The sequence below is a fragment of the Lacerta agilis genome, chromosome 12, assembly GCF_009819535.1.
Source record: "Lacerta agilis isolate rLacAgi1 chromosome 12, rLacAgi1.pri, whole genome shotgun sequence".
Taxonomy (NCBI): Eukaryota; Metazoa; Chordata; class Lepidosauria; order Squamata; family Lacertidae; genus Lacerta; species Lacerta agilis.
The window spans coordinates 18,409,901-18,425,375 of NC_046323.1; the positions used below are offsets into that span (position 1 = coordinate 18,409,901).

The 15,475-nt window shown below is 43.2% G+C and overlaps 1 protein-coding gene across 1 annotated transcript; it reads left to right on the forward strand.

Annotated features, from left to right (window-relative positions):
- The first annotated feature begins 3,984 nt into the window (after positions 1–3,984).
- Positions 3,985–14,807, forward strand: PP2D1 (protein phosphatase 2C like domain containing 1). The gene is made up of 4 exons (XM_033165930.1): positions 3,985–4,182; positions 7,191–9,193; positions 13,732–14,327; positions 14,427–14,807. The coding sequence occupies exons 2-4, from the start codon at positions 7,192–7,194 to the stop codon at positions 14,739–14,741; spliced, it is 2,913 nt and encodes a 970-aa protein (XP_033021821.1). The 5' UTR covers positions 3,985–4,182; position 7,191; the 3' UTR covers positions 14,742–14,807.
- The last annotated feature ends 668 nt before the right edge of the window (positions 14,808–15,475 follow it).

Consider the following 15,475-nt stretch of genomic DNA (forward strand, 5'->3'; position numbering starts at 1 on the left):
GCCGCAGCCCGGCCGGCACGACGAGGCTCGCCGCCAGGCTCCTCACCCAGTTGCCCGGCTCGGTGCGCCCGTCGAGCGAGCGCGCTGGATGGAGCCTCCCCTTTTCTCCGCTGCTGCCGCCGCCGCCGCCGGCTGCTCCCTCCGGAGGGAGGGAAGGAGGGGACAGGGCCGCACCGCGGGCGGGTCCTGCTGGGCGGAGAGGAGGAGGCGGAGGCGCCGCTAAGAAGAAGCCAGCGGGGAGGAGGGGAAGGCGACGGACATGTTGTTGCTGCCAGCGAGCCCGGCTTCTGCTGTCACCGCCCGGCAGCCCAGGAGGAGGAGGGAAGGCGGGCGGCCGTGTGGCCTGCCTGGCCCTTCCTTCCCTCCTTGCCTGGGAAGCGGCGCAGTGGCGTCTCCGACGGTCCTGGCCATAAAGCGCGCCAAGTGCCTCAGCTGCTCAGATTTGCCCGTCCAGGTCGCGCTTCTTCGTGGCCCCGTGGAAGAATTTAAGCAACAGTTCCAGAGGGCATCTCTCTCTGAGGAGAACTTGTGGCGGGTGTCTGCCACTGCGGTGTCCCCTCAGGCTCAGGGCAAGTCATAAAGAGGAAGTACTGTAGAAGAGTCCTCCTCCGGCACTTAAAAAAATAATAAAATAAAGCAACCAGTGCGACATATACAGTAAATCTGTCAGGCTTTCAAGCGCCACAGAGCTCCTGAGCGGCGGGCGGGTCTGCTCTTTTGCTAAGCGGCTTCTCCCGCTTCAGTCTGAGCGCGCTTGCAGATGCGATTCATGGGGGAAGGAGGACAGCGACTTTGGGAAGCCGCCAATCCTGCAAACTGCAATCCACAGCTGCCCCCCAACGTGTTTCTAGGGTTAAGCGAGCACGAGTGGCGTCGAAGCGCGCCCGCTTTCCTTTTCCTTTCCCTCGAGGGGATTGCAGTTTTTAGGACCGGGGAAGGAAGAAGGAGCCTTCTTTTTTTTAAGAGCACTCCGCTCGTTGTTATTTGTTATTTTATCTTCAACCAAGTAGTTTTAAAGCTGGGGTCTTCGCAAAGAATCCATGATGCAATTGGTCAGTTAAGTATTTTTATTTATTTACTTGAATGGGGGGGCAGCTGCACCCCCTGGCTACATCCATGCTGGAAACCTAATGGGGGAGCAACTTCTATTGGAGTGTTAATGCTGTGAGTCCTTCCATCTCATTCTTAGATTGTATACATGTGTAAATAGAGCAATGTGACAAAAAAAAAACCCCACCACAGTCTCCAGGGACCATTACAAGGAAATCTAAACCAAAGTAGGTACCCTTGAAGTCTCTCATAATTTGCAGTGTGTGTGTGTAACAATATGCACACTTAGGTGTAAGGTCCATTGAATTTAAGAGACTTTAGGATTGCATTGTAATCTTAGGATGCCACAGACTTTATCTCATATGAGGATTATGGAACAGAGCTTTGATACAATGGCAGGTTAATAATGGGCAGGTTAATGCAGAAGCAAACATTCATTCAGCTACCTGCATAGGGTTTTCAAGGTAAACACCAATTCTTGAATTGGACTCCACTGGAGTTCTTAAAGTGCTTATACAATATATTTAGTCTCAGTTTATACAATATGCAATTGCAGTTTCATTGTCACAGTGAATTAATCCACATAAATTGGTTTAATCAGTATGAAACAGAAGGAGAAACGGACATACAGTGGTACCTCGGTTTAAGAACAGTCTGGTTTAAGAACGATTTGGTTTACAAACTCCGCAAAACCAGAAATAGTGTCCTGGTTTGAGAACTTTGCCTCGGTCTAAAAACGGAATCCGAACGGTGGAAGGGCACTGGCGGCAGGAGGCCTCATTAGGGAAAGCGCACCTCGGTTTAAGAACGGTTTTGGTATAAGAACGGACTTCCGGAACGGATTAAGTTCATAAACCAAGGCACCACTGTATAGTGATTTGTAAGTGGCTTTGCAGGTAACAGTGTAAAAGAGGAAATGTAAGTTCCATTATGTTCTGACAAAAAGTACAATATAGCAGAGCGATACTGAATTGACATCCCTCCCTCATCTTGAGGTGGTGATTATTGCAAGCAACATGTGCTGAGGACTATGACACGGTACCCCTCAAGACCTGTTCACAAGACAACTGCTACAGGATTGTTGTTTTTGCGGGGGGGGGGGAGCGTTTCTTGATCACATTCCTTGGAAAATACAGAGGCTCTGTAGCGCCACCCACACCTTTTAATCTTGCTTCTTAGACAAACCAGAACAGCATCTTAGTGGCTAAGGATACGGTTACTATAGTAATAACTGTAAACACTGGAAAGGCACCGCCAATCCTGTCCCAGTGTTCCAAAAGCAACAGAGGGAAATGGTTTCCGAAGAATCCACAACTTCCTAGGAGTCAAAGGTATATTTTTTACAGAATTTCATTGAGTAAAACTTTATTATTTATTTCTACTTTTCAGATATATACATTTCACTGATTTTCCAATTATTTTGACATTTTAAATCTTGACTTCCTCCCCCCTCTCTGCTGTTCCTTGCATTTATTTTTAATATCTTCTGCATATCCAAATTAACTTGACTTATTTACTTATCTTCTTTAAGTATATACTCTTATATAAGTGCAGGTTACTACAATAATCCTGCCAGTGTTTTTATCTGTTTACAATTCATCTTGTAAATATTCAATAAACCATTTCCATTCTTTTTTAAAAAAGTTTGTTGTCTTGATTTCTTATTCTCCCAGTAAGTTTCGCCATTTCTGCATATGCCATAAGTTTTTGTATCCATTCTTCCTTTGCTGGGACTTCTGGTTCTTTCTATTTTGGGGCAAATAGCATTCTTGCCGCTGTAGTCGCATACATGAATAAGTTTCTATACGATTTAAGTATAGAATTCCCAAGAGAAAGCCTTATGGGGTTTTTACAAATGTTATTTTAAACATCCTTTTCATTTCATTGTATATCATTTCCCATTGAGTAAAACTTTAAACAAACAAACAAACGAATGAATGAATGTAAGCAAAGCTGTGATTTAGCACATGCTGAGCAAACAGTATAAAACTGAGGACTGAAGACACCTTAGCACAAAGATATAAATGAGAATCAGAAAAATCATTGTAAGTGGAACTGGAAGACTGAAGAGTTATCGTTAAACGTCTTTTTAGGAGCACCTTTCTAACTAAGCTAAAAAGTGGCTCATCCCAAAGGCAACGACCAATACAAACCATAAGAAAATAGGTTTGTTTGTTTCTTAAGTAACTGTTTCCAGATGTTCAAATTCCCTGGACTTGCTTGCAGTTCAGGAGGTGGGCTCATGAAGAAAAGTGGTCCCTGGGTATTGTCTTGCCCAAGGTTCCTCCAAGATCTGGAAATGACACTAACTTTTGGACTTGTATGGAGATACCTGGCTTTGAAGCCCCACTTCTCATGAAGGTAATTTTGAATCAGTCAATACAGACTCAGCTGAAACCACCCTTTCATTGCTTATTCAGTTCACCAGAGTTTGCTCTTGATTTCTTCTAGAGCATCACTATTTGATCAAATAGGCTATTTAATCTTTTTTTTTAAAGAACCCTTTCATAAAATTGTAGAGTTGGAAGGGGTCCCAAGAGTCCAACCCCCTGCAATGCAGGAATTGCACATAAAGAATCCCTGACAGATGGCCATCCAACTGCTGTTTATAAACCAAGGAAGGAGAGTCCACCACCTTTCAAGGTAATCCATTCCACCATTGAGGCAGTTATTAGAAAGCTCTTCCTAAAGTTTAGTCAGAATCTCCTTTCTTGTCATTTGGCTCCATTGGTCGAGTCCTACCTTCTGAAGCAGCAAGAAAACAAACTTGCTCTATCTTCCATGTGACTGACAGCCCTTCAAAACTAATAATTGCCACAGTTAAAAAGACAGTACTTTAAAAATAAAAACCAAGATGACTTTAACAATTAAACACTAGCTTAAAACAGTCGTTTTGTCTTTCACATACAGGAGAATGATTTCCAGGATGAAGCCTGCTACAATATACAGGCACATGATCTAAGAACAAGAAATGTATGGTTCCCCCACCACTACCTTCAGTATGATATTCCCACCCCCTTGTATGTTGATTTGTGCAAATTCGATTGATTCATTAATATTTCCTTCATTTGGTTACAGCCCTAGTTTCTACTACGCTTCCTGAGGTGAACTATTTCCCAATCCATCAGACAAGTAAGTACATATTCCATGTTCTGTCCTCAGTTGCCGACCAAGTGGCCATCAAGGAAATTATCCAAATGTGGAGACCATGAAGCAGCTGACTGTGGAGAGCAGTTACTCATGTGAAGGAGCCTTTAAGTAGCCTCTGCCTGGCATTTTTATTCTGTGTGAGGTTCCTTCTGCTGAAAGTAAAGGCCCCGAGATTACATCAAATATTATAGTATTTGGAGTTACTAAAATCTTTCTATATCTGAAACAAAGTAATTCAAACACTTCATATGGTTGTACAGGTAGTTTAAGATTAAAAGGATAGGGCAACTTTATCACTGTTATTGTTCTGCTCTTGCAAATCTTTACAAAGGAGCTCTGCTCAGCTCAGTTACGGAAAAGCTAGTTCCCCTCCCCATTGTCAATCACTTTGTGTGGGTTTTTTGGGGGGGTGGGAAACTCTAATTTATTCTGGGGAAATAGCACTGTTGACACACCATGTAAATATGCCCTGTTACACTATAAAGACAGCAATGCCCCACAACTTTACATATATTTGAAATTGTGCACTCCCGCTGATCATATCTCCCCCGCCCGTCCCTATCATATATTTTTTTAATGTGAACAGTAAATACATAGGGTTGCCATATTTCAAAAAGTGACAATCCAGATGCAAAAGTTGTTTACCTTTTATTTGTATGCCACCTTTCCACAGTTCAAATCATGCTCCAAGCGGCTTACAACAGGGGGAAAATAATAACTAGGTAAAGGTAAAGAGACTCCTGACCATTAGGTCCAGTTGTGTCCGAATCTGGGGTTGCGGCGCTCATCTCGCTTTACTGGCCAAGGGAGCCGGCGTACAGCTTCCGGGTCATGTGGCCAGCATGACAAATCTGCTTCTGGCTAACCAGAGCAGCGCACAGAAACGCCTTTACCTTCCCGCCGGAGCAGTACCTATTTATCTACTTGCACTTTGATGTGCTTTCGAACTGCTAGGTGGGCAGGAGCTGGGACCGAGCAACGGGAGCTCACCCCGTCACGGGGATTCGAACCGCCAACCTTCTGATCAGCAAGCCCTAGGCTCTGTGGTCATAAACAATAAATTAAACATTAAAAATATACAACCAAACCGAATGATTTCCACATGAATCATAACAAGATCTAAGATACAAAAAAAGCCACCCAACAGCAACAACCCCCTCCCCAACAACAACCAAAAAACCCCAAACAATACCCCAGCTCAAGAGTCTGTTCAGCCTCAGTTTTTGTAGCTGGAGTCAGTCAGGGTCCCACTCTCCCAGCCAGGTAGAAGAAGCCCTGCAAGGCAGACAGCAGGTCTTTCCAGGACTCACAGCCAATATAGTATCTGGCCTCTTCAGCAACCTTAAGGTTGTTGCATGGAAAAGTTACCAAACTACATGTGCCATATCTACATTACTGTATGTTGATGAAAGTATGGTGCGTGGGTGTGTTGTAGTTGGGGTGAGAGAGATAACCTGGAAAGGGCTAGTCTGGAACGTTTAGCTGAGATTCCCCTTACCAGAACATAATGCAATTACAGTGGAACCTCGGTTTTCGGAAGCCGAACGTTTCAGTTTCCGAACGCTGAAAACCCGGAAATTATTGCTTCCGTGCCTCGGAAGTCAAACAGCTTCCGCTGCGTGTTTTTCAAATTTTTTTGAATTTGCAGCCAGCCCTTTGCACCTCGGTTTTTGACCGTTTTGGAAGTCAAATGGTCTTCGAGAACGGATTACATTCGAGAACCAAGGGGTTCTACTGTGTTGCCCGGGCACATGGCAACCCACGTGGGAAATTTTTATTTTTTCCAGAGATTTTGCAAAAAATAATAATAAAAATAGCCCCCCCCAAGGAAAAACTCAACAACTTTGCCCCAAAAAGTGTCCTGCAGTAAAACAACTAACTTCCTCTATTGTTTTCATCTCTAAAGATGAAGGGTGTTTTAATTTCTGTCCAAACAGGTATTGGCTAACTCTCACCATGATTGGGCAGCTATTTTAAGGCTAAAGCGGGCCCTGACAAAACTGGCATGGTGCTGTTCTTGATCATCTGTACACACTGAAAACCCTTTCTTGTTTCCAGTTTTGTTGACAGTAGAATTACATGCAGCCTACCGGTACTTTGTTCAGAGTTAGTTTCTCTTTGGATCATATTTCCTAATTTCCCTAACATGATGGATCATATTTCCTAATTTCCCTAACATGGAAACTATGCATTGTAGAAATAGCTATTCAGTATATACTATATAGTGTGGGTAGCAAGCATATGATTAATCTATCATTTGCTCATAAAAGGGTATGAATTAAAACTTAAAATTATCTATTCTGAAAAAAAATCCCAGCTGTTCATGAAATTGTACTCCTACATATGTGTGCATAGTCTGCAGTTTGTTAGAAGTCCCATTGAACTCAACAGGGCTTACTTCTAACTAAGCCACATATATACATTATGGCATGGTTTTATTTCTTACACAAATGTTGAGGCACATGATCACTCAGTGCTGCCACTATATGCAAATGACTGGATCATTTAAGTCTATATAGAACCTTTATTCTCAATAATGGTGGAACTCCCAGTTGGAGAATACTTTTATTTTTATTTTTAATGAATCTTTATTGTGTTGCAAAGGAAATCTTTGTAGGAGTTTCCACTAATATTTTATTATCCCTTTGGAGCTGTCTTTCCAGGTTTTTGACACTTTGTGGTTTATGGTTTGATTTTTAAAATATTTTTTTAAAAAAATATTTTTCTTTCTGCTATGTTTGCACCTGTTTGTTTGTTTTTTTGGTTAACAAAGCAATAGAATTATAAAAGGGGAAAAAAGATTTCCTTCCTACCTACATTGCATATCAGATGGCTTTGAAACTCTTTGAGAAGCAGTTGATCATATTGTATGCAGGCTATCAGAAAAACGCAATCCTAAAGCCCCATTTGGCATGTAGAACTAATTGCAAGGTTCTTTTGTTTGAGAAGGATAGTTGAAACACATTTTACTTTTCTTTGTGTACTTATAGAATGTCGTGGGAGAAAGCATCTCAGCAAAGTAAATCCAACAAATCTGAAGAAGAAGATCCCACAAAGGTAGTTAAGAATGATTTCAAGAAAGTTGACAAACTCGATATTACAGTACTTTGCTCCATATGTCAACAAATGGTACACATTAGCGAAATTCTTTTCCATAAAAAAGTCCACCAGGCTCTGGCAGTACTGGATTACCAGCGGCCATGGGTGGAATCAATAGATATAGATGAAATCGTTTATCAGAGAAAACGTCTGCTTTTCAAAATGAAAAAATATAAGATTCCTAAGTATGTTGAACGAAAGAAGGAGAAGATTGGCTATGCATTTGACCTCCTTAAAGAAAGCATGAAGCCTACTCCATATTTTTGTATTGATAGTATTGCTCAAAGTTCTGTGCACATTGAAGAAGTTACCAATCCACTGATAAAAGCCATCGCAATATGTCAAGACAAAAATGCTCGTTGGCATGAAAACTTGGAAGACGTATTTGTCGTATTAGACAATTATGGAAACAGGGCAGGTACATGCTTTCTTGGAGTTTTTGATGGAAGCAATGGAATCTCTGCTGCAGAGACAACGTCCGTGGAACTTCCCGTTTTACTCCTTGACCAGCTTTCTCAAGAAGATCCCTCCTACCAAGTGAGCGAAGCTGGAAAAGAATTCATAGATTCATTCTGCACCGTCTTCAGGGCAGATTACAAAGTGAGGGAGAGACTTTTCACTCAAAAGGGTGCCAGAGGCAAGAAATCTTGGCCAGGTGATTATGAATGGGTTCACAGAGCATATGCTAAGTCTTTCTGGCGTATGGACAGGCTTTTACGGCTCGGAAGAAATGAAGTTTCCAGAGTCTGCTGGAGCAGTTGTACAGCTGCCACCTGTATAATAGAAAATATAAGCAGCGAAAAGGAAAGCCAACAAGATGAAGAGGAGAAGAAAACACTTGAAAAGGTAACTGATGAAGAGGAACAGAACATCAGACAACAGAACGAGGAGGAGACGCCTAAAAGGATATTCATAGCAAAGAAAAAATGTGATGCAGAGCAGGGAGTGGCTCTGCTTGTAACTAATAAAGAGAGGGGCAGTGTCACAGAACATCAGCCAGAGGAGCCACTTGAAGGAACCAACGACAGAAAGGAAAGCAGCACAGTAGAGCCAGAAAATGATGAGCAGGTTGCCAATAATAAGGATGTGATTCAGGAAGAGGACCTGCTTGAAAGCAAGCAACAGAAGCAAGGAGAATCACTTGAAAGAAGAGATGATCGTGCCAGAGAGCCAGGAGACAATGTGCAGATTGCTGATCATATAGATGAGAACCAGGAAGAGGGTCTCCTTGAAAACATAGGACAGCAGCAAGTTGAGTCATCTGAAAGAACAGATGATCACACTGGAGAGCCAGGAGACAATGTGCATGTTGATGATCATATAGATGGGGACCAGGAAGAGGGTCTCCTTCAAAACATGGAACAGCAGCAAGGAGAGTCATCTGAAAGAACAAATGATCATGCCCAAGAGTCAGGAGACAATGTGCAGATTGCTGATCATATAGATGAGAGCCAGGAAGAGGGTCTTCTTGAAAACATGGAACAGCAGCAAGTTGAGTCATCTGAAAGAACAGGTGATCACACCGGAGAGCCAGGAGACAATGTGCATGTTGCTGATCATATAGATGGGGACCAGGAAGAGGGTCTCCTTCAAAACATGGAACAGCAGCAAGGAGAGTCATCTGAAAGAACAAATGATCATGCCCAAGAGTCAGGAGACAATGTGCATGTTGCTGATCATATAGATGAGAGCCAGGAAGAGGGTCTTCTTGAGAACATGGAACAGCAGCAAGGAGAGTCGTCTGAAAGAACAAATGATCTCACCGGAGGGCCAGGAGACAATGAGCACATGGCAGATAGCATAGATGGGAGTCAGGAAGAGGAAGAGCTTGAAGACGACAATAGTTCTGCACTGACAGAAGAAAAATTTGGACTAATGCATATTGCTAATATTGGTATGTATGAAATACGGTTACCATTTCCCACTACCCTACCCCATTTTAAAATGCTGGCCTGTCAGTTTTAAATGATACAGCAAGTGCCTGCAGTTTAATTCAATACTGCATAGCCTTGGGGCCTAACTCACTCTCCATAAACAGAAGGGTTCCTTCCACTGGCAGAGGAAATTGGGCTCCAGCATAGGTTTTTGCCTGAGTACAGGGTGGTGTTTGTTTTTTGTCTCTCACTCCTTCCTCCCACTCTCTAGAGCAGATCCCCCCCCCCCTTTTAAGCAAAGGGACTCCAGGGGAAAGGGGATATGAGCAAAGAATGTCACAGAGACCTTCCACACGGTGGGAGTATCTTGTTAGCAGAATTCCATTCACAGAATATTCTCTCTCGCCAGCAGAACCTTAGGATCTAAGTCAACGTTTGCAAGATGAAACACTTTCCAACGATCTCAGCACCAAAAAAGTAAAGAGTGGGAAAGAGACAAGTCAATATGGCATACAATAATTTTGAATAACAGATATCTTCTTTAATGGGATTGTTCTCACCTAAACTTTGAACTGAAATAGGAACAATAAGTCTGTATTCCTAAACCGTAACAAGCTTTCCTTCCCGATTTTTTTTTTGTCATTGGTCTGTTTCTTTGTTATGTTCAACAAACACAATCTCTCAGCAAACCATAGTTTAGGTAAAGGTAAAGGGACCCCTTCGTGTCCAACTCGGGGGTTGCGGCACTCATCTCGCGTTAGTGGCCGAGGGAGCCGGCATACAGCTTCCCAGTCATATGGCCAGCATGACTAAGCAGCTTCTGGCGAACTAGAGCAGCACACGGAAATGCCGTTTACCTTCCCGCTAGAGCGGTACCTATTTATCTACTTGCACTTTGACGAGCTTTCGAACTGCTAGGTTGGCAGGAGCTGGGACTGAGCAACGGGAGCTCACCCAGTCGCTTTTCCTTAGGATGTCCCTATTTTCATCCCAGAAATGTTGGAGGGTCTTTACACAGTACTAGGGTTGCCATACGTCTGGAATTTCCCGGACATACCTGGAATTCTGAAGCCGGAAGCAGAGTCTGGGCAGAAATCGGCTGAATGTCCAGGAAAATCTGGTCGTATGGCAACCCATGTCGGCAGTGCCGTTTTTGCCAGTTTCCCTTAAAAATAACTCAAAAGCCTCCTTTTATTTCATTTTTGTGAGCTTTTGCCCCAAAGCTCAGCAACTGTCCGGATTTCCACTTCTTTAAATATGGCAACCCTGTACACAGTACATAACTGCAATATGTAGTAGTGGTCACCAACTTGGATGGCTTTAAAACGACTTTAAACAAATTTGTGGAGGTTAAAGCTACCAGTGGCTACTAGCTATTATGTCTTATCTACTACCTCCAATTCCAGAGGCATTGTTGGGGAGTACAAGTGGAGAGAGTTGCTTTTACACTCATGCCGTTCTTGTGGGTGGCCACCATGAGAACAGGAGGCTGAACTGGATAGCAAAGCCTTTGCCTCTTCTTAAATGACTGCTGCTGCTTCGTTTTATGGACATAACCTCTGCTTCAAAGAGATAAATATTTGCGATTGACTCAGATTGATCCAGATTCTTTTACTACCTCCGTTCTAAATCAAGTCCGTTGAAAAGTTGCCCTCTAAGATCCAACATGTTTTACTTGCATACTTTCATTTGGAACCAGATTTTATTTTTTTGAACAAATCTGATCTTTTTTTATCCTTTTTTGGGCAATGACTGGCATCTGCGAGGTATCCAGCTATAGATGTGACAGAAGCTACATAGCAGACACTGAAAACAGCAGTCCTAATGATCTCATAATTTTCAGACAGACAGATAAGTCTGTTGGTCTGTTGACTAGGCATGATGCCTTTGCTCCGCCTCCATAGTCAGATGAAGTGATGCTTCTGAATACCAGTTGCTGCAAGCAAAGAAGAGGGGAGTGCTATTGTGCTTGAGTCCTGTTTGCCCATTTCTCACAACCATATACCTGATGGAGCATCTCTACCCCCACAGAGGGCCTTCTGGTTGTTCCCTCACTGCGAGAAGTGAGGTTACAGGGAACCAGGCAGAGGGCCTTCTCGGTAGTGGCACCCGCCCTGTGGAACGCCCTCCCATCAGATGTCAAGGAAATAAACAACTATCTGACTTTTAGAAGACACCTGAAGGCAGCCCTGTTTAGGGCAGTTTTTAATGTTTGATGCTTTATTGTGTTTTTAATATTCTGTTGGGGGGCGCCCAGAGTGGCTGGGGAGGCCCGGCCAAATGGGCAGGGTATAAGTAAATTGCCATCATCATCATCATCATCATCTAGGTGTCCACTAAGAACAGGTTGGCTTGATCCAGCAATGTTGTAATTGTACAAAGCCTGTTGCCATGTCACTGTACTGCACATTTGTCTCCCCTCATTGGACACTGAGAAGCTCAATGCAATTATGATCCTACATCCTACATCGACTGGATGTAGCTAAGGGGTCTGAAGCCCTCAGCCACTTAGGGACTTCCCTTGCATGTGAAGACAGGCTCTGGCAGATTGAGCAGAGGAGACCAATGGTCAAAAAGTTGGTTTCTGCACGGGCCGTAGAGGGAACTGAGGGGTAGATGGGGCTCATCAACCTGGGAAGGCAGCTCATCGAGGAAGAGGAAAACTGATCCTAAACTTCCGCTGCCTTGCGGGATATTTTTGGGAGAAGAAAAGGCTAAGGAATAAACACAAATCTGGAGTGCAGTCCCCAATATGGTTGGATAGTGCCATGTACGCCTCCTTCTGAAAACTCCCGCAGCTAGGTGGGTGCCAAATGTATAGAGCTGTGGTTTCCTTTGTACTACATTAGCGAGGGTGAGAAGGGGTTCTTGTTGTCTGGGCAGCCCAGGACAACCTCCATACACACTGCCCAGGCTTGTGCCCTGGAGATGTCACTTCGGTGCTGCTAACACAGTGGTTTTGACTTCACCCCCGGAAGTGCGCTCCATTGTCTCTTGAGACAGATGGATACGAACTATTTTGCACAACTAAAACAGCCTTCCCCAAATAGGTTCCCTCCAGGTGCCTTACACTACACAACTCCCATCATCCCTAAGCATTGGGACCATGCTGTCTTGAGCCAGTGGGGAGTTTTAGCTTAATGCATCTGGAGAATATCAGGATGCAGGGGTGGAGCAAGGTGGGGGCGTTGTGGGAGGTATGCCCCAGGTTTCAGCCTGGAGAGGGGTGACACTTGGTGCCCCCCCACGACTCCCAAGCTGAGCCCTGCCGCCCGGTAAAAAAGCCTCGCTCGATGGCTCGTAAGATTGCCGCGGGCGCAGCAGGGACGGATTGTGCATGTGCTGCATCCTGCACATGCGCAGTCAGTCCATGCTGGCACTGCTGCTCCCGCAACCTTACGAGTCGCTGAGCGAGTGGCAACTCGTAAGGTTGCCACGCACGCACGAACAGCAGCAGCAGATGGGGTGCCGCAGCCCGTCCGTTCTGCTCTTCGCTCATGGCAGCCTTATGAGTTGCCGCTCGTAAGGTTGCCGCGTGAGCAGCAGCACCAGCACGGACGGACTGCGGATATGCGGCATCCCGCACATGTGAAGTTCATACTGACGCATGCACTGTGACATCATGATGCATGCGCGCTGCAGTGATTCCCCGCCCCCGGGGGGAGTGCCCCTGCATTTGCCGCTCCAGGCAGCCAAGTGGCTCCATTTGCTGCTGCAAGGATGGAGAGGGCCTTACTAGATATTGCAGTGGAACCTGCTCTAGCCATGTTTTCATCAAGGGTGCTGCAAGATGTACAAATGATTTGATCAGGAAAATCCATCACCACCCTTTCAATTTTCCTTTTCCAACTTCATGCTTTCTGTGGTTCTCACAGGCCAATAAGCACACCCAGTCCTCATTGGGCTGTTTTGAGTTTTGCTATTTTGGTTTTGTAAAAGAATGTGGCATTCCTACATACTTCATGGCTCTCTTCTAATATGCCAGTACATCCTCATTTCTTGGTGGCCCTGTTTTGTATCCAAACCTATTGGCATTGAAGCACCTGAGTTTGCTATTCTTCAAAATGATAAGACGGATCAAATTTGCCATTTGTGGCCCACTGGCTCTGTCTAGTTTCAGCCTATGGATGTAGTAATCTAGGTATGTAGAAAGTTGCACTTGACATGGAATCATGGGAGAAGGGTAAGATAAACTGAGCACTTGGGACTCAGCTAGACTGGTAAAGAAAAAGTGATTTATATGTGTTGTATGCGCGATATAACATTGTGCCACCAGGTGGCAACATAGAGCCCCATTTTTCTCTACCTGCTTTACCTATTTAAATTTACAATGCTTTGAACTGAAACGTTTCTTTGATGTGTCTAGAATCCAGCTTTAGACTGGTTATCTTCACGAATGATGAAAGATGGCAGAACATGAATTGTGTATAGAATCTGCACAGCATAACCTGTGGAGGAAAAGCAACGGTTGAAGTTTAAGCCCCTTGGGCAGTGCTTTCAAATATCAATTCAGTTAAGTTATACACTGATAAGTTGTGTGTGTTTTTTTTAATTGTAGGTAACGTTCATGCTGTTTTATGCAAAAATGGGAAAAGCTATTGGGTTACTAAAGAACATAGCACTTATTCTAGAGAAGAAAGGATCCGTGTTCTTAAGAATGGTGGCTCTATCAGCAGCAACGAACCCAAAGGACTGATAGAAGGACTTATCAAAAGCACTCGGGGCCTTGGCTACCACGGCAATCCAAAGCTGAAAAACACTGTTATTCCTGTACCACATACAATCTCCTTTCCTGTTGATGATTCATGCCAATTTCTTATTTTAGCTTCTAATGGACTCTGGGAAGTTCTGGATAAAAGTGAAGCAGTACTATTGACATTAACAATGTTTTCTGCTTATCTGGAAAAGTATCAGCGCTCCCAACTGAAGAAAACCCGCATGTCCAAAGGCACCGAGTTACCTTTGAATGATTTGGAAGCTGAATTCTATTCATGGTATTTAAATAAAGATTTTTTTGCAGATACTGACTTACAAAATTTAAGATCCTCAAGTGGTGGTGAGCAAGAACAAGAGATGGTTCAGTCAGGTTCCTCAGCAGAGGAAGAATCAGAAGAAGCGGAAGAATCAGAAGCAGATGAGGAAGAAGCAGCAGCTGCAGAAGCAACAGCGGAAGAAGCAGAGGAAGAATCAGAAGCAGCAGCAGAGGAAGAAGAAGAAGAGGAGGAAGAGGAGGAAGAAGCAGCAGAGGAAGAAGAAGAAGAGGAAGAATCAGAAACCACTCTAGAAGTTCCTGGATCATGGGACTTAAGTGATGATACATCTCATGAAAGCACAGAACTAACTAGCCCAGAGTTTGAGATAAATGTAGAAGAACCTGAACCTGAAAGTTTTGAATCTTCTGAAATATCTGAAGATTCAGAAATCAATTCTAGGACATTTTATGCCCTTGCAGCTAAGTATATTAGTAAGCACCTTGTAGAAGCTGCACTAAAAGCAGGTTCCAGAGATAATATTACTGTTTTGATAGCACTCTTAAATGGATGTGATAAAATACCCACTTATATTTAGCATGTATTTCATGCTTAAGAGGATAGTTCAAGTGAAGGAAAGCTATAGTATAGTTCATTCATTTTATGATAAAAGAAGCTGCCACAATAAATTCACAAAAATGAGTTATTTTGTATTAAAAAAGACTGGTTACAATTATTTCCTTTTTTATACCACTTTATTCAAACCTGAGCACCTCAATATAAAACTAAACACTGGTGAACTGTCATTTTCCTTGCTAAGCCCAATTACTGCAAATTTACAATCTGCACATGTAAGTTTCTGCTAGCAGTTCAACATTTAAATAGATTAAATCATCTTTTCTGACACTTGGTAGATTTCATATAATGAAAATAACTAAAGAATTAGTGCAATATACTGGACAGATCAAAATAAAATGGACTTTGGAAAACAAAGTTGCAAATTTCATTACAGACAGACAGTAGTACTTATGTTACATGTACAGGAGCATCATTTATTACTGTTCTAGCCATTAAGGAAGAACTTAATCCCCTTGAGATGTGGGGAAAAGAAATGTTAGCTCTTGAAAGTAACTGTACATATTGTATACTTGTAAGCAACTCTTAAATAGTACAGAGTATTAAACAGATGTAGACTACAACGCAGTACCCTATTTACAGTACATTAATATCCCAATTTAAAATCAAGTTGAATGTACATAATTGTTAGTGCACTGACTGATTTTATTCTTAGGGGAAAGATAATTGTGTTATGGTCAACAGTGATTAAAACCA

Excerpts from the sequence above, each read along its gene's own strand:
- PP2D1 (XM_033165930.1), top strand. The coding sequence starts at position 7,192 with ATGTCGTGGGAGAAAGCATCTCAGCAAAGTAAATCCAACAAATCTGAA. Across the intron at positions 9,194-13,731 it reads AATGCATATTGCTAATATTG|GTAACGTTCATGCTGTTTTA; the intron begins GTATGTATGAAA and ends TTTTAATTGTAG. Across the intron at positions 14,328-14,426 it reads ATGAGGAAGAAGCAGCAGCT|GAAGAAGAGGAAGAATCAGA; the intron begins GCAGAAGCAACA and ends GCAGAGGAAGAA.